The 18,630-nt window shown below is 55.6% G+C and overlaps 1 protein-coding gene across 1 annotated transcript in view; it reads left to right on the forward strand.

Annotated features, from left to right (window-relative positions):
• Pgbd5 (piggyBac transposable element derived 5) overlaps positions 1–10,264 on the forward strand; it is an 11,389-nt gene extending 1,125 nt beyond the window's left edge. Inside the window, exons 2-6 of the mRNA XM_013014576.1 lie at positions 4,387–4,521; positions 6,144–6,324; positions 7,800–7,997; positions 8,775–8,880; positions 10,069–10,264. Coding sequence (XP_012870030.1) covers positions 4,387–4,521; positions 6,144–6,324; positions 7,800–7,997; positions 8,775–8,880; positions 10,069–10,264 — 816 coding nt within the window. The remainder of the gene's footprint in view (positions 1–4,386; positions 4,522–6,143; positions 6,325–7,799; positions 7,998–8,774; positions 8,881–10,068) is intronic.
• The last annotated feature ends 8,366 nt before the right edge of the window (positions 10,265–18,630 follow it).

Raw genomic sequence — 18,630 nt, forward strand, 5'->3', positions numbered from 1 at the left:
AGGAGGCTGAGATCTGAGGATCGCGGTTCAAAGCCAGCCCGGGCAGGAGAGACCGTGAGACTCCTATCTCCAATAAACCACCAGAAAACTGGAAGTGGCACTGTAGCTCAAGTGGTAAAGCGCTTGCCTTGAGCTGAAGAGCTGAGGGACAGCGCCCAGGCCCAGAGTTCAAGCCCCACGACCGACAAAAAAAAACAAAACAACAAAAAAACCCCCACAAGACCCTATCTCAAAAAGGGCTGGGGCATGACTCAAGCGGTAGAGCACATAGGCTGTGAGTTCAAACACCAGTACCACTCCCCACTCCCCAAAATTACTCTGTTGATGTTGCAGACTGAAGAGGTGTGGGGATTTCTCTAGCCCATCTGGGAAATGCTTGGCCCATCTGAGCCGGATTCCCTTGGCTTGTTCCACAGGCAGTTATTTACTTATTTTTGTCAGTCGTGGGGCTTGAACTATGGGCTTGGACACTGTCCTTCTGCTCTTCAGCTCAAGGTGAGCGCTCTACCACTCGAGCCACAGCGTCACTTCTGGTTTTCTAGTGGTTGATTGGAGATAAGAGTCTCACACTTTCCTGCCCTGGCTGGCTTTGAACTGTGATCATCAGATCTCAGCCTCCTGAGTAGCTAGGATTACAGATGTGAGCCACTGGTGCCCAGTGTAAGCAGTTATTTTTATATCGATGGATCACCGTGATTTTGAGTTAGGTGCACAGCTGTGTGCTGCAGGGCTTTTGAAGGGATGAGGGCTCCTGCTGCACATGGGCCCCGGGTGCCAAGTTCTCCCTGTTGCGCATAGCAGGCCGATGCTGGATGTGCAGGTGTTGCGGCCCACTTTCTGGCTTTTCCCTCCTCTCTCCTCTGAGAAGACTTGTCCATTCTCCAGGGCCCAGTGCTCTCACATGCTGGCTTTCCCTCAAGACAGAATACAGACCTTCCTTCTGATAGACTCTGGGGCCAAGTGCCAGCCTGGCACAGGAATGAATCAGATCAGAGACATGCTGACTGGATGCCAGGAAATTAGCCATCCTTGGGGACTGTCCTTGGGGCTGGGTGACTGGGCACCTCAGACCCAGGCCTCTCTTAGGAATCCAGCTGCCAGTGGGGCGGGGGGGGGGAAGGGGAGGAGTCAAGGGGTGGACGGTGGACGGCAGACACATGGCAGCCCAAGGATGGTGCTGCTGGGAGCCCTCCAGTGTCCAGTCCAGTCACCTGCAGTGCACTGACTGCATCCTGCACTTACACAGACCTGGCCACCTGGGAGCTGGACACAGGGTCATGCTGTGCCTCGCTGCAGTACCCCCAGGGCCTGCGGTTGGTGGTCCACCCCTGTCAGCCCTGGTGTGGGTGTCTGAGGTAACAGAGTCCTTCCTGAGCCTGAGCTGCAGATCGAGTGCCCCAGTGAGGGCCCCAGTGAGTGATGCAGGACCAGGGACAAGGCGAGCATTCTGCCCTTGTACCTCTTACTGCCTCTTCAATGGGGCTCGGGCAGGATCTCAGGTCAGGCTCACTCCTTCCCCTTCTCCTTTTGCTCTTCTTGGCTTTACATAGTCTTTATTTTCTTCAGCGCTTTTCCCCTAATTAATCTGATGTTTTGGCATTGGTTGGGATCCAGGTGGAGAACAAACGAAGTGTATGGGAAGAGTTGGTGGCCCAGGGTGCTGACAGGACTGAGAGGATGGGGCAGCATTGGCCAACAGCCACCTTGGTGGCAGGGCATGAAGGGCTAAGGCCTTGAGAGGTCTCACAGCCTGGGATTGTCTTGTGGCCACCTGTGCTGGAGTCCGGCTGCAGGAGCCTGGTGATATCTTGTATAGAGGTCAGCTCTGGGACCCAGGCAGCGATTGGGAGCATCAGCAGTCTCGGAGGTCCACGGAGGGTGGGTATGGAGATCTGTGGAGCATAGTTAGGTGTATCGAGACTACCTCACACTCCTGGGCTTTCAGAAGGCTCTGTGCTCCTTCCTGCCTAGCCGACAGTGCTCCTGCTCTCCTTGCTGAGCCTGCAGCGGCACCCCAGGGTGTGGTGCTTGGCTCTTCCTGCCCTTTGTGAGATCCATGGAGCAGTCCCCTTCCCTCAGCCTTGTAAGATGTTGGGTCCTGGGAGAGGCTCTGTGCTCACTCTCGTGCACGTGCTCCCAGCTCCTGGAGCCTTCCCCAGGCTTCCACATGCGGCCGCCTCAGTGTCAGCAAGGGTGGCGCTTTGAGGCTTTCAGAGCCCTCAGAGGACCCCAGAATCTATTCACAACAGAGCGGCAGTGTGTGCAAGCATGTCCGTGTGTGACTGTCACACGCAAGTGCAAAATGGAAGACATGGTGTTTCCTCTAAACTACAGCCAGATTTGTGAGAGAAATGTCCCCAACATACCCAGAATGAGCTTGTCATAAGACACAGTGTGTGCTGTGGGTATCTGCTGCCCTGCGCTGTGCGGCTTATCAGGCCCAGCCTCAGTGCTAACTGGAGAGGGGAGGATGGCAGAGGCTCACCAGGCCCAGCCTTGGTGTTGACCGGAAAGGCAGGGTGGCAGAAGCTCTCCAGGCCAAGCCTCAGTGCTGACCGGAGAGGTCAGGGTGGCAGAAGCTCTCTAGGCCAAGCCTCAGTGCTGACCAGAGAGGGTAGGGTGGCAGAGGCTCGGAGCTTGTCTCTGGCCCTGCTGTGCCATGATGCAGGTTTGTGTATTTGCCAGAGTGAGGTTGAGGCAGCTCACTTTCCAGGTGGCTGAGGCACGGGGCGTGTACAGGCCTGGCAGGGGCTGGCAGGCACTGAAGGCTCCTCTGTGACCTCCTCCCTGTCTCTCTGCTCCTCACTGTATGTAGATTTTTCATTTGGATCAAAATGAAGCTTGGAATGTTCTGGACCCACAGTATGAGATGTGAGCTTGAGGGCCTGGGCGTAGCATGGCCAGTCTGGCCTCCTCAGTGTCTTATCCTCGTGACCGGAGTCAGGAACTTCCAGCAGTAAAAGCCCGATGTGTTGAGTGTATAACCCAGACCCACCCAGTTCAGGCTTGGGTTCGAGGACCAAGGTTTGAAGCCAGCCTGGGTAGAAAATTATACAAGATTGTTATCTCGAATTAACCAACAAAGAAGTTGAATGGGGAGGAGAGAGAGAGGGGGAGAGAAAGAGAGAGAGAGAGAGACAGACAGACAGACAGAGAGACAGACAGAGACAGAGAGCACACAAGCGGGGCATACGTGCCACGTGTTTTATACTGTCCCCAGATGGTTGGTTTGCTCAGATGTTCCGGGCAGGTGACCAGGTAGACTTCCTGTGGTCTCTGTTTGGGCTTGTCAGTTCTGCCACTGCAGCCTCAGGGCAGTCTTAGAAAGTATGTAAGCTGGTCAACACAGCCATGTCCTAATAGAACTTTATTTATACAAGGAGGCAGTGGGCTAGGCCATGCTGCGGTTCCTGACTCCTGACAAAGAGTGTGTGCAGAGTTCTTGAAATCAGATTATTGCCTACAACTTTTATTTAACTACAGACTACACAGTAAATTCATAGTTAATCTTGAAATAGGACCGAAGAGAGAAGTATCACCATCCTAAAACATAGCTGGGAGCCTCCCCGAACATTCATCTTGAAACAGCGTCCAGTGCTTCCTGGAGCTGTTTTATCGTCCCATTTCTTTTCACACTGCCATCTTGTAATAGAAATGTGTTATCCAGAAGCTGATGCAGACAGAGTACCTTTAAAGTTGCCTTGGGGACCTCTGTCAGGAAGTACGGTGCCTGGGGCACAGCCAGCGGCTCTGTTGCATCTGGCAGCACAGCCTGGGCCATCAGCGCCCTGTTCAGAGAGTAACTTCAGCCTGGGAAGAGGAGCGTGGCTGCAGGGAGCTGTCTGAGGACCCACAAGAGGCTGGGTGCTCATTAAGGAGCAGGCACTCAGCACTCGTGGGGCGGTGGTTCTTCTTCAGCACCACAGGAAGGAGGGAAGCCCAGAGAAAGAAAGTATGGTGTTTGCTTTGTTTCCTGCAGGTTTAAGTTCATTATAGAATTCGACTCAGGACTCCAGTGTTCCTTGAAAGGCTGCGGGTGCCCTCTGCTGGACACTTTTAGCCAGAGGCTGAGGATACAGCCTCCATCCCCCTGGCTGGAGACCCTGGGCACAGAGATGGGACTGGATGCCAGCAACAGTGACAGCAGTGGTGATCTGAGTCGCCCACAGTCTGTGCGGAGGCTCTGCCCACTCTGGCTGACTCCTGGATGCTGGCTGATGGTGCCTCCATGTTGTGTAGACAGCAGAGAAGGATGGGAAGTTGGCCAAGGCCATAGAGCTGACTGGAGGCAGATGGCAGCTGAGCTTACCCTGCTGTCCTGGGAGACCCCTGCTTCTCCCTTCCCAGCAGGCGCCACATGAATCCCTGCTTCTCCCTTCCTGGCAGGTGCTACATGAACCCCTAATTGATGAGGACCCTGTGTTCATCGCGACATGCACCGAGCGAGAGCTACGAAAGAGGAAAAAGCGGAAATTCAGCCTGTGGGTCCGGCAGTGCTCTGCCACGGGCTTCATCATCCAGGTGAGCTGGGTGTGCAGGGCTTTGGGGGGCACTGGCTGGGCCTGGCCTGTTCCTCTGCTCTCTTCCTGTCCACTGACACCCTCTGGGTGGACAGGAGCCACAGAAACTCAGGTGTCCCCAGACAGAGGCCTTCCCTGTGCGTGTGCCTCCCCACGGCTGCACAGGGCCTTGGGCTGGGTGCCTGGCGCCAGCCCATAAGGCCGCCTGGCCCACCGTCTTGTACCAACCAGTTCCTTCCTCATAGCCACCAGCAGCGAGCTGGGAAATCAAGTCACCATAGTGGACAGTGGCAGCGGTGCGGGTATGCGTTGCAGCTCCTACAGATGAGAGCACGCATGTGGTGTGATTCTTCAGGACCCCCTTTGGGGCAAGGGGTGCCTTTGGCACCCAGCAGCTGAGGGTGGCTACATATTGCACTAGGGCTGACCCCGGCAGCCGAGTGAGGGGCAGTGGCTGTTGTAGGCATTCCTGGTAGCCGATGTCAGGGTTCTGGCCCTAATGTCAGCCAGTAGTCCCTGTGGAGGAAACTTGACTAGCCTGGTGCTTCCCCGAGTTAGATCCTTTGGCTGGAACTTTGAGGCCACGCTTTTATGTGCCTTAAGTGTAGACCCTCTGGGGTTTACCGTAAAAACCGGTTGCTTTTTGTCATCAGTGACCAAGTTTGGTGGTCTTTGGCCTTGTCCTGGTGCTGCTTTCTGATTACAGCTTTGCTTTGGCTTCCTGGTAGAACCGGGGTGGCAGGCTCAGCAGCTCTGTGGTGTGGCCTTTGATGTCCAGACCTTCCCACAGTCCACTGCTTGTAAGGACAGGACAGCTGTATTTGTCAAGTGATGCCACAGTCATCTGGTGGGACAGGTTCTAGGTTGATGGCTGTTGCGTGTTCTCGACGGGGCACAGCGTGGTGTTTCTCCCAGGAGCACGTTGGTGGCCCAGCATGCTTAGTTCTGTGTAGACATAGGGCCATTGCTGTCCTACAGGGTCATCCTGGTCTGCAGTTAGGGCGGGCACAGGGAGCTAAAGGCACTGGTGAGCAGCCCCTGCAGAGGCTGTGGACCGTTCCAGAGCGGCTGCTCTAGGATACTAGTCAGTGTCACTGGGAGTTTCTTCCTGGCTGTCCATAGGTAGGGCTGGGCTGGGTGTTCAGAAAGTCTCTTTCCCGGTCTGCTCCTTTGGTGGCAGTCATGGAGGCAGCAGAATGGCAGTGAGGGATTGTACAGCCTGCCCCCCGGGTGGATGCAGAGAACAAAACAGTCGTGGGGGCATACATGGGTGCACCCCAACTTGTAAGGGGGCTTGGCATCTGTCCATGGTGAAGGTAGGCCTGCCTCTGGCTGAGGACCAGGATTGGGGAGGTGTCGATCCCCACATACTGGTCTGTTACCTGTCACTGCTTTTCCTTCTGTGCCTTGATTTTTTTCCAAAAGGATGCGTCTGGGCCGAGCCCTCGGCTGCTTGGGCTGGGTTGGGGGGGGGGGTTGGCGACCATAGGGGACTGCGGGGTCTGGGGAGACCGGGGTACTTTCCCAGGCTTCAGACCAGGATGGAAGCACACACACCCTGTAGCTTGGACTCCAGCATGTTGCTGCTGCAAGTGCCCTGACCTTGGTGTGTTTCTCTCTAAGATTTACGTTCACCTGAAGGAAGGAGGGGGTCCAGATGGCCTGGACACACTGAAGAACAAGCCCCAGCTCCACGGCATGGTGGCCAGGAGTCTGTGCCGGAATGCGGCCGGCAAGAACTACATCATCTTCACAGGGCCCAGCATCACCAGCCTCACCCTGTTTGAAGAGTTTGAGAAGCAAGGTTTGCTGAATGGCTGTGGAGTGACAGGGAGTGGGGGAGGAGGCGGCGTGGCTAGCACAGGCTCCACTGGGTAGTGATGATGGAAAGCACAGGCCCCGCTGGGTGGTGACGATGGGAAGCACAGGTTGGTCCTGGGCACTACTGGCACAGAGCTCTGACCAGTCCTCCCCCACCCTGCCCCGTGTTCCTTGGTCTCAGGCTGAGACTGAGTGGGGCCCCAGGCTTCACCCTAGTGAGGCCCTTGCAGGTAGGTGCGTGAACCGTCTTCTTCTCCCATGAGCTACCTTGGCTGGAGGGAAATGTGTATGCTCAGAATAACCCAGTGACCTCAGAATAGCCTTGGGCCCCCAAGGGCCTGGTGCTTTCTATGTCTGCAGAGACTGAGCCTGGCCCAGTGGAGGCAGCCTGGGCAGGCTGTGGCTCCCTTGGCTTCTCCCTGAGCTGAGGAGTACCCTGTCCTCTGGGAGCCCAGCCAGGGCCTATGCTATCCAGCCATCACCCTTAATTGCGTGCATTTTGCTTATTTGGGGAGCGAGTGTCTGGCTATAGCACAGGCTCTCGGCAGGCCTCCTGGGGCTGGGCCGGGCCGGGCCGGGCTGTGCCCTGGTGGCCTGGCCCTCTCCCTGCCCAATCTCGTGTGTGTGTGACTCATCAGCCATCAGTGCTCGGTACTCGGGAGGGAGGTTGTGAGAAACGTTCTACTGTGTAGGAAGCAGCTCTTCGGAGGAGCCGTAAAGTGCGTGGGTGCCCTGTCCGTGTCCTGTGCTTGTCTGTGATGGTCCCGGGGGCCTCTCCATCCGCTGTACCAGGAGTCAGTAGAGCCTTCCAGGCTGAGTGTGTATTGCCGTGGAGTTGCTGCCTGGTGGATGGAGGCTCTGGAGCAGAGGACCAGGGTGCCCGAGCATGGCCTGAGCCCTCAAGAGCTGGGGTGCTGCACTAGGCCTCTGAAAGGAGCACATAGGACTCTAGGAGGAAGGGATGAGGGGTGTGAAATGACCTCACTGCCTGCTTGCAGAAGCGTCTCACCTCCCTCAGCTCCTTGCATGGAGTGCTGTGTGTCCTCTGCCATGACCAGGCGCATTGGTTTTTACTGTGCCACAGAGTACTGTGTGTCCTCTGCCATGACCAGGGGCGTTGGTTTCTGCTGTGCCCCGCTGAGGGACCACCAGGACTGGGCCCATTGCATCTTGGCCTCCTGCTGGCCTGGGGGCTTGACCAGCCTCGTAGCTTTTTCCTTAGTGTCCATGCATTGCCCTGATGATGCAGAGATTCCGGAAGCAGAGGGCTGCTAGATGCACTGCTGCTACAATGGCCTGTGGCCTCTGCCATGACCACCGTGTGTGTTACACATGCCTAGGACGTAGTGGTAAATGGTGGGGATTTGTAGCTGCTGCCAGCCAGGAGTCTGGAGGCCTCCCCCATCAGGCTCCAGGGCCTCACTGTAAGAAGCTTACATGACGGCTTCCCAATGCCAGGCATCTACTGCTGCGGCCTGCTCAGCTCCAGGAAGAGTGACTGCACTGGCCTCCCCCCGTCCATGCTGACTAACCCTGCCACCCCGCCAGCTCGGGGCCAGCACCAGATCAAGACCAAGGGGAACATGTCTCTCATCTGCTGGTACAACAAGGGCCACTTCCGCTTCCTGACCAACGCTTACTCCCCGGTGCAGCAGGGTGAGTGCCCTGAGCCCTGAACAGTGAGCACTGAATGCAGAGCCCTGAACTGTGAGCCCTGGGGACGGAGCCTCTCTGCTGCACCGATGTGCTTGTGGGAGATCCGCAGTCACCGGGGCAGGCAGATGTGCACGTGGTGCCTCAAGATTGACCAGTGGTAGCTACCACGTTTCACAGGTCTGGGTGTTCCCTCATGTCCATGACAGTGTTTTGGGGAACAATGGTGCTCCCCAACTTTGTTGCTCAGGCAGCCTCTGTACCCTTGTACCCCATCACCTTCCTCTGTAGTGCAGGTTCTAGTCCAGGCAAAGCTCTTGGGGGACCTGCAAGGCAGGTTCTGGTTTTTGTTCACTTGAATATTTGATAGTCCTTAAAATAATGCACAAGCCGTGGCCCTGACACGTGTGGGTACCTCAGGAAGGCTCTCAGGGGCACATATGACTTCCTGACACTGTGGTTGCTGGGGACAATGTCCTTCTCCATACCCCCAGTCTACAGAGGCTAGGGCAGCATGTGTGGTCGCCCGGCAGTGGCTGCAGTAGGGGTGAGGGGGGTATCGGCTCCCAGGCTCTGCGGGTGCAGTTTATGAGTTGTGCTGTGCTCTGCTGTGTTGGGTGAATTCGGTAAACGAGTGTGTGGAGATAGAAGTTGAAGTACACAGTGACCCAGCCCAGACCCCCAGCCCTCCACTCTGTCCCAGTCCCCCATCCCCATCCTGTCCTGGGCAGCCCAGCGGTGTTGTCTGTGGTACTGATCCAGCTCCCGTGTCCCCCACAGGGGTCATCGTCAAGAGGCGGAGTGGAGAGATCCCCTGCCCACTGGCCGTGGAGGCCTTTGCTGCCCACCTCAGCTACATCTGCAGATACGATGACAAGTACAGCAGGTGAGTGTAGGACTGTCCGTAGGGCACGGCAGGCACTGTGCTCAGGCAGACACTGCTCCACAGGCCTCGGTGGGTGCTGCCCACAGTACAGGTGCTAGTCTACAAGGAGGCACAGTGGGCGCAGTCCGCAGAGGGAGTGTTGGGCTACGGTGCAGTCATTACCCACAGGCAGTATGGTGGGTATTGATCCATGGTGGCATGGCAGTGGGCGTATGCAGGGCATCACCATTTGGATCCCCAGACTGAGATCTGAAGGGTGAAGGTGTATGTGATGGCTCTGTGCCCTTGGCTGCCACGCCTCTGTCTGCCAAGCTGCCCACCCTCCAGTCCACAGTCATGGGTGTCTCGGTACACGGATCAGCCCTCACCTGTGTCCCTTATTCCTCTGTCACCCAGTGTCCACCCAAGGCCCAGGGCCTTTGCCTTCAGACGCAGTGCCTAAGACCTCCATGGGCATGCATTGTGGGGGCACCGTATGTAGAGGGCACGGGTGGTACAGCGGCATGGCTCAGCTGTGGATGTTGTCCTGCTTCCGTCATACCCAGTGTCACAGTGGCCACCTGAGGCCTCCACCCCTGGGCCGGCCTTCCACCAGCAGAGCCAGGGTGCCTAGGTGCAGTTGGCACACTCTGGCCTACCGAGCACCCGTCACGAGGCTCTGGGGACAGTGGTGGGGCAGCTCTTCTCCGGGTGCACTGATGTCCTGAGCATACTGGGCACTAGCGCCTCGTGGGTGGTGCTTTCAGAGACAGAGACAGGGTTGTGTAGGCCACTGCAGGCTTGGCAGTCTCCCTGAGGGCAGTACTGTCCATCCACCAACCAGAGGGCGCAGAAGTAGAAGGGAGGCTGCAGAGAAGGGGCGCCCATAGGCACAGGGCTGGGGCAGCATGTGCCATGGGCAGCGTGCGCCATGGTTGTGGAGAAGGGCTGCAGAAAGCAAGGGCTCAGGCTAGTAGGCTCTGCAGGATCTGGGCTGGAGGCCCATATTGGGGACTCCTGCTATCCTCGTCCCTTGAGAGGTACTTCTTCTTTGGCCCCCCAGCTGGCACCCACCTTCCCCGAGCCCTTCCTACAGGAAAGTTTGCAGGCTCCCAAGCCAGGCCCTGCCCCAACCCCAAGCCCACCCTCTGGGACAGTCTGCAGGCCCAAGGCCGGCCGGGCCACATCAGCTGCCCCCTCTGCCCACAGGTACTTCATCTCCCACAAGCCGAACAAGACTTGGCAACAGGTGTTCTGGTTTGCCATCAGCATCGCCGTCAACAATGCCTACATTCTGTATAAGATGTCGGACGCCTACCACGTGAAGCGGTACAGCCGGGCGCAGTTTGGCGAGAGACTGGTCAGGGAGCTGCTGGGCCTGGAGGATGCCTCCCCCGGCCACTGAGGCCATGCGGCTGCCCGGGCGTGGCAGGAAGAGGAGGGAGCCTGCCCAGTGCCCGCCCTTGAGGCCTGTGTGTGGTCAGCATTGTTCAGATGTCACGTCCTCTGAGGGCCTTCGGGCTGCATGTGTAAGCTCTGCAGACCTGGGACTTGCGTCTGCAGCACGGTGCGCACTCCGTGTAGGTGACAGGGCTGTGGCCCGGGCTCCAAGCGGAGGCTGAGCGCACTGAGAAGCACTTCTGTGCAGACACTGATGCGGTCAGGCTCGTGCCTGCAAGACTGCACAGGGTGACGGTTTGGTACCCACATTTCCCTGGGCCAGCAGCTTAGCTGTTCTGGAAGCAGAAGCAGCCGGTGCCGATGCCTGGGACGTGGGCAAGCCGCCCGCACTGACCACTGGTTCTTCTCATTTCCTCCCTCAGGGCTGGCAGGCGGGCAGAGGGGACCTGCCGGGAGGGCAGCAAAGGTGATGCTATTTTTTATTTTTAAATATATCTTCAGGTTATTTTCTTACTGTTGCTTAAGGTCTACTGTCAAGGGGAGGTGCCCCCTACTCTCCCATCCCTCGCCTCTCCGCCCTTGCATGATCACAGTTCCGTGTCTGGCCTGTGGCGGGGTGGGAAGGGCCCCTGGCTTCTTGAGTGAATGTGCACAGCGCCGAGGCCTGGGAGCTGCAGAACTCCCTGTTGTGAGAAATGTGTTGCGTAGCTGAAACAAAACCCTCTGCTGAGGACCGTTTGCCAGTTGTCTTTTCTCAAAAGTGAAGTGACCCTACGATGACCCTGTGGCCCCTCAGAAAGGCGTGGGTGGCCGTGGGAGACCCTGGCCTGTGGCTCAGTGACCGCCTGGGTTGGCCGGGGCTGTCCTCGCTGACAAGCAGCCGTAACTTGAGGTAACTCCAGTGCAGCCACGCAGCCACCTCGTTTCTTCAGACGCAGAATCTGTTCGACTCAGGCTGACATTCCTCCCTCACCCCCCACCCCCTCAGTGTTGCTGGCCGCATGCCCCGGCTCCCTGTCATCCCTGCCCCCACTTCCTGCCCCAACTCTGTGTCATCCCCTCCCCGACTCCGTGTCATCCCCACCCCGACTCCTTGTCATCCCCATGCTGACTCCATGTCATCCCCACCCCGACTCCTTATTGTCCCTGACTCCGTGTCATCCCCTTCCCGACTCCGTGTTGTCCCCTCCCCTCTGTGTCATCTCCACCCCGACTCCGTGTCATCCCCTCTCTGACTTTGGTCATCCCCTCCCTGCCTCCATGTCATCCCCGCCCCAACTCAGTGTTGACCCCGCCCTCCGTGTCAACCCCGCCCTCCGTGTCAACCCCACCCCGGTTCACCACAAGGGACTGGCCTGTGGTGGGAGCCCAGCCACGGGCCACAGGCCAAAGCTTAGGTTGTGATTCAGACACCTTTGCTGTGCCCCTTAATCGGATTGAAAGCACTTTTACCACGTGAAGAAATATATTTTTAATTTGTGATGCTTTTCTACAGGGTCCACTATTTCTGAGTTAATGTGTTTCCAACACTTAGGGAGACTAATGAAGGCTGATGAGTTTTCTTTTCTGTCCAAACGAGTAAAATAAAAATAAGTCTATTTAGATGTTGATTCTTTGTTCATATGTGGGTTTGTTTCAAACCTCCGAGACAACTATTCTGAGACTTGATTTCCTATGGTGTGATCCGAATTCTGAAGTGCTGAGTGCTTGGTAAAGGCAGCTCATTTCCAACCTTCCTGTGCAGGAAGCAGAAGCCAGGCTCCCAGTGGCTCCCATGAGGGTGTGTTCGGGCCCCCTGTGCGCAGTGGCCTCTGGCTTCCACCTGCCCTCTGTGTCTGCATTCCTCCCTTCGCCTGGTGTGTGTCCCATTCTGCCCAAGCTCTGGCCCCACGCAGTGCTTGCTGCTCCCTTCCCTGCGGGAGAGGTCTGTGGACCTCTGAAGGAGCCGTGTCTCTGTCAGTGTCCCAGCTGCAGGATTTTCAGGCAGGGACCTTTTGCATGCATTTGGAGACTCGTGGAGAGGAAGGACTAGCCCATTCAGGGGCAAGGGCCAGAGTAAGGCTGGCAGAGGCCTTTTCTGTGGGCCTCCAGCCCTGCTCGCCTCACATCTGTGCTGCTGCACCAGCTGTGTGCTGTGTGTGGCTGTCCACACCCTCCGCCTTCACGCAGCCATGCCCACAGCCATAAAAAATTCACTCACTGGGCAGTGAGGGTTTAGCATTTTCATTGGTCCTCTCCTAGATGTGCTGTTTTAAAACCTCCCCTTGCCCTCTTGTGGGCTCCCCAAGCTGAGGGTGAGACCCAGCACGCCAGGTGTGTAAGGAGAGTCTGGGGAGGCAGTAGGGTGGCATGCTCTCTCGTCTGAGGCGTGTCTTCTGGTCACTGACTCCTCACCATGATGCACTGCGACAATGTGTCATTTACGGTATCATATGGTATCTCACTGTGACATTTTTATTGTCTCACTTCTTGTGGTATAGTGTGACATTTTATGGTATGATTTGTGGTAGTGTGACATTTTTATGGTATGATTTGTGGTATAGTATGACATTTTATGGTATTATATGATGTCTCATGGTATATGACATTTTTGTGGGATAGTGTGACATTTTTATGGTATGATTTGTGGTAGAGAGTGACATTTTTATGGTATGATTTGTGGTATAGTGTCACATTTTATGGTATCATAGGTGACATTTTATGGTATAGTGTGACAGTTTATGGTATCATAGTGGGATATTTTATAGTATGATTTGTAGTGTATTGTGTCATTTTATGTATAGTGTGACAGTTTATGGTATCAGAGTGTGATATTTTATGGTATCACAGTGAGACAGTTTATGGTATCACAATGTGACATGGTATCACAGACAGTTTATGGTATCACAGTGAGACTGTTTATGGTATCACAGTGTGACATTTTATGGTATTACAGTGTGACATGGTATCACAGTGAGACTGTTTATGGTATCACAGTGAGACTGTTTATGGTATCACAGTGTGACATGGTATCACAGTGACAGTTTGTGGTATTACAGTGTGACATAGTATTACAGTGTGACAGTTTATGGTATCACAGTGTGACATCTTATGGTATCACAGTGAGACATGGTATCACAGTGAGACAGTTTATGGTATCACAGAGACATCTTAGGGTATCACAATGTGACATGGTATCACAGTGAGACAGTGTATGGTATCACAGTGTGACATGGTATCAGAGTGTGACATCTTTTTGGTATCACAGTGTGACATGGTATCACAGTGAGACATCTTATGGTATCACAGTGTGACATCTTACAGTATCACAGTGTGACAGTTTATGGTATCCAGTGTGACATCTTATGGTATCACAGTGAGATGGTGTATGGTATCCAGTGTGACAGCATGGACTCCTCACCTTGCCCACAGTAGTGTCCTCATCATGATGCTCACAAGTCTGCAGGATCTTATCTGATGAACAAGTCCTGACCCTATCCTAAACTAAGACAGTGACCAGCTAGGGGTCTGGTAGGGCAGGGATTGGGGGTCCAGGTAGAAGCAAGCCAAGGGGGAGCAGCAGGAGGGACTGAAGGGGCGCACACGGTGAGCTCTGGCTCAGAAGGGGCACGCTGCTGCCCTTCCTCCTGCATCTCTGGTGTGGCATTAGCTGCAGCAGTCTCCAGTGCATGGGAGGCAAAGGCTGTGCCTGCACCCAGCAAGGCGGCCCCAGCACTTGAGCTGGGCAGAGAGGGAGTGGGCACAGAGCAGCTCTCCTGGAACACTGGGCTTGCGTTATTGGAGGCAGCCTAGCTGTGGAGTCTGGGCTGCCTTGTGGGGGGCGGGTGAGCAGGAGAGACAGGAGGTCAAGCCTGGCCCCCAGAGTCCAGGACATCCACTCAGCACATCCACCTCCAAGAGCCTCCTCCTCGGGTCCCGGCATTCCAGGGAGCAGCGGTTGGAGCAAGAAGCCCTACGGCAAGAGGGTGAGGCGGCAGAAAGGCTGCTGGCTCTGAGTGTCCTTTGCCCTTTCTTCCCTCTCCTCCTGTTCTCAGCTGATAATTTGCAGGAGGGCCCCACCGCAGGTGAGGTCTGGCTCGGAGCTGTCAGAGCACCCTGAGGGCACTTGCAGCAAGTCTGCATCATGAACTGCATTCTGAGGTCTGCACGTGAAGCACCCCAAACGGTGGCTTTATTCATATCCAGTCTGTGGTGGTTTTCCTTTTACGTTCTGGGCAGCACTGGGGATTGAACTTGGAGCCTAGTGCCTGCTTGCTGCTCTTGTCATCTGAACCATGCCCCCCAGCCCCCTGTGCCTAGGTGGTTTTTAAGGCAGGGCACTGCGTTACGCCGTTACGACGCCCAGGCCAGCCTGGGCTGGAACCTCATGCCCAGCCCGCATGCTCTCCCCATCTTGGGATAATGGCTATGTGCTCAGGTGCTGGTTACTGTCCTGCAAACTTTTTGAATTGCCATGGGAATCTACAGAGATCAGCATCCCTGGGGTGGCACGCCTGACCCGTACTTGTTTCCAGAGCAGCCTGCATGACCCTGGCTGGCTGGTGCTGAGCTCTGCCACTGGGTTTGTCCACCAGGGATTTCCACCACTGTCCAGTCATGTCTGGCCCTGGCGGCAGCCCGGCCTTGACGTGGGGGTGAGGCCTGGTACCAGGCGTTTGTTACTCACATTCAGCACACAAAACGTTTAGATGGGGAAGAGTGGTCTCCCTCGGAGGCCCTGTGGCCTGCTAGGAGGACTGTGTTCATGGAGGACAGCATGGGGTGTTCATGGGCCTGGGATTGCCCAGGTGTGGACTCCTGTTAGAGTGGCCATGGGGGACCGGGCAGGACGCTGACCACCTGGTCTCACCTTGAATGGCCAGCGAGGCGGTTCCCAGTGCTCCCAGCAGAGGGCAGCAGAGCTTGCCGGTGGCATTCCTGCTTCTGGGGACAAACGGGACCCAGCCTCAAATCAGGCTGGGACAAAGCTAAGAAATAAACAAATCAACTGTAGGAGATGCTCTTCCCCTTGTCTTGGAACTATCAATGTTCTCTAAAAAGTAATCTTTTGTTGATTACAAAGTACAGTTTTATAAACCCATATGCATTAAATATTAATTTTATCACAGAAGTTTGGAAGTCCAATTATAGCATTTAAGTCTGGAACTATATTGGAAGAAGAAGCACTATGCTTTTCAAATGAGTTAAATAACAGTCACATTTATTTGCCTCTTCATTTTGATGGTGGTTTGATAAAAGCTAAAGCTTAAAGTACAAAGAAGTCTTAAGTTCATGCTGCCAATTTCTTTTTTTTTCTTTTTATTTTTTTGGGGGGTCCAGTCGTGGGGCCTGAACTCTGGACCTGGGCGCTGTCCCTCAGCTCTTCAGCTCAAGGCTAACGCTCTACCATTTGAGCCACAGCCTCACTTCCGGCTTTTTTCTTTTTGTTTATGTGGTGCTGAGGAATCAAACCCAGGGCCTCAGGCATGCAAGGCAAGCGCTCTACCACTGAGCCACCTTCCCAACCCCATGCTGCCAATTTCTAAGAGAACTTGTGCTCTCCATACTACATAACATAATGCCACTGATGGGAAATTCCTTGGGGTAGATAGAACATCAGAATTGTGTCCATTTTCATCTAAGATCCTTATTCTCTAATGTTCTTGGTCCTATTTTTAATACCCAGGAGAAAAGCCATTATTGTGTGTACTGCTTGTCGGGATCCGTGTGGTGCAGTTTTTAAAAATAAGCTGTTAGTGTCATGCCCTTCAAAAAAAAAAGATAGAAATAAGTGAGTCAGCAAAGGCCATGGCACTGTGAGGTGACGGGGGCCAGATGGGGAGGGGCGGCCCCCGCGGACATCCACACGCCCCGCCATTTCTTGGGCTTGGGCACTGCCGGGGACTTCGGGGGAATTAAATGAACAAGGCTGGTCCCTGCTGCCACACGTCGGTTCCAAAGGGAGAAGGAGAGGAAGAAGGGCTGGGAGGGAGGCGAGGGCAGCTATCTGGAGACCCAACGAGATTGCACCAAGAGGAAGTCCACCAAGGGTGGATGGCTCAGCACGTCAGAGTGCCCACGACCCCAGGCTCACCCTCGGTCTGGGAACAGGGCCCTGCACCTATGGTGCTGGGAGGCGCTGGGAGGTGACCAGTCCCTGGCCGCCCATCCTCCCTAGCCACAGCCCCTGGAAGGCCTTGAATCGACTGACAGCCTTCCAGCTCCGAGCTCCAGGGATCCGTGGGCCAGAGCAGAGGGGGAGTCGTGAGCATGGTTTCATGGACATGCCCACGCCCACCTCAGGGATTGCTCTCACCTTTCTTTAGCCTGGGATCCCGCTTCTGCCCACTTTCTCATGTGACCCCTGCCTGGAGGTCAGGTGACTGGTCACAGTCCCTGCCACAGGCTCCCTCTTGGGCAGTGTGAGGACACAGTGGGCGATGTGAGGACACAGTGGACGGTGTGAGGACACAGTGGGCAGTATGAGGACACAGTGGGCGATGTGAGGACACAGTGGGCCGTGTGAGGACACAGTGGGCGGTGTGAGGACACAGTGGGCCGTGTGAGGACACAGTGGATGGTGTGAGGACACAGTGGGCGGTGTGAGGACACAGTGGGCGGTGTGAGGACACAGTGGGCGGTGTGAGGACACAGTGGGCGGTGTGAGGACACAGTGGGCCGTGTGAGGACACAGTGGATGGTATGAGGACACAGTGGGCGGTGTGAGGACACAGTGGGCGGTGTGAGGACACAGTGGGCAGTTTGGGGACATGGTGGTGTGAGGAAACAGTGGTGAGTGTGAGGGCACAGTGGGTCGTGGGAGGACACAGTGGGTGGTGTGAGGACACAGTTGGAGATATGAGGAGCCTGTGGTTAGTGTGAGGACACTGTGTTATGTGAGGAAACTGGAAACTGAAGAGTTGGTGGTGTGAAGATAGTGGGCAGTGTGAGTACACAGGCGGTGTGATGACACCGTGGGCAGTATCATGGCAGTGGGCGATGTGGGACACAGTGGACAGTGTGAGGAGACATTGGGCAGTGTGAGGACACGGTGGGCAGTGTACAGACAAATTGGACGGTGTGAGGACACAGGGCCATCATGACATTGGGCAGTGTGTGGAGACAGTGAGAGGTGTGAGGACCCAGTGGGCGGTGTGAAAACACAGTGGGCAGTGTAAGGACACAGTAGATAGTGTGAGGACACAGTAGGCAGGGTGAGGAGGGGGGCAGTGGGAGGACACTGTTGTGAGGACACAGTCAGAGATATGAGGAGACAGTGGGTAGTGTGAGGAGTCAGTGGGTGGTGTGAGGACACAGTGGACTGTGAAGACACAGTGGGTGGTGTGAAGACAAATTCAGCTGTGTGAGGACTCAGAGGGCAGTGTGACTAGACAGTGGGTGGTGTGAGGGCATAGAGGGCGGTGTGAGGACCAAGGAGGCAATTTGAGTCACCGTGGGCAGTGTGAGGAGACAGTGGGTGGTGTGAGGACAGAATGGGCAGTGTGACGACCCAGTGGGCAATTTGAGGACAGAATGGGCAGTGTGAGGACACAGTGGGCGGTGTGAGGACACAGGATGATTTGAGGAGACAGTGGGGGTATGAGGACACAGTGGGCCATGGGAGAAGACAGTGGGCAGTGTGAAGACACAGTGGTGGTATGAGGAAGCAGTGGGTGGTATGATGACACAGTGGGAAGTGTGAGTAGCGTGTGGACGGTGTGAGGAGACAGTGGGCAGTGTGAGACAGTGGGCGGTATGAGGACAGAATGGATATTGTGAGGACACAGTTGGAGATATGGAGACAGTGGGTGCTGTGAGGAGACAGTGGGCAGTGTGAAGACACGGCAGTGTATAGAAACAGTGGTCAGTGTGAGGACACAGTGGATAGTGTGAGGAGACAGTGGGTATCGTAAGGACAAAGTTGGCAATGTGAGGACACAGTGGGTGGTGTGATGACACAGTGGGTGATTTAAGGACACAGTGGGCAGTGTGAGGAGACAGTATGTTGTGTGAGGCGGCAGTGGGCTGTGTGAGGACACAGTGGACAGGATGATGAGACGGGGTGGTGTGAGTACAAAGTGGGCAGTGTGAGGACACAGTGGGCAGTGTGAGGAAATGGTGGTATGAGGAGACAGTGGGCAGTGTGAGGACAGAGTGGGCAGGGTGAGGACCAAGTAGGACCAAGTGGGCAGTGTTAAGACACAGAGGGTTGTGTGAGGAGACAGTGGGTGTTGTAAGAGCACAAAGAGCCACGTGATGACACAGTGAGCAATTTGAGGACAGAGTGGGCAGTGTGAAGAGAGAGTGGGCAGTGTGAAGAGAGAGTGGGCAGTGTGAGGAACCGGGGTATTGTGAGGACAAAGTGGGCAGTGAGAGGAGACAGAGGGCATT

Source organism: Dipodomys ordii, unplaced genomic scaffold, assembly GCF_000151885.1.
Source record: "Dipodomys ordii isolate 6190 unplaced genomic scaffold, Dord_2.0 Scaffold24, whole genome shotgun sequence".
Classification (NCBI taxonomy): domain Eukaryota; kingdom Metazoa; phylum Chordata; class Mammalia; order Rodentia; family Heteromyidae; genus Dipodomys; species Dipodomys ordii.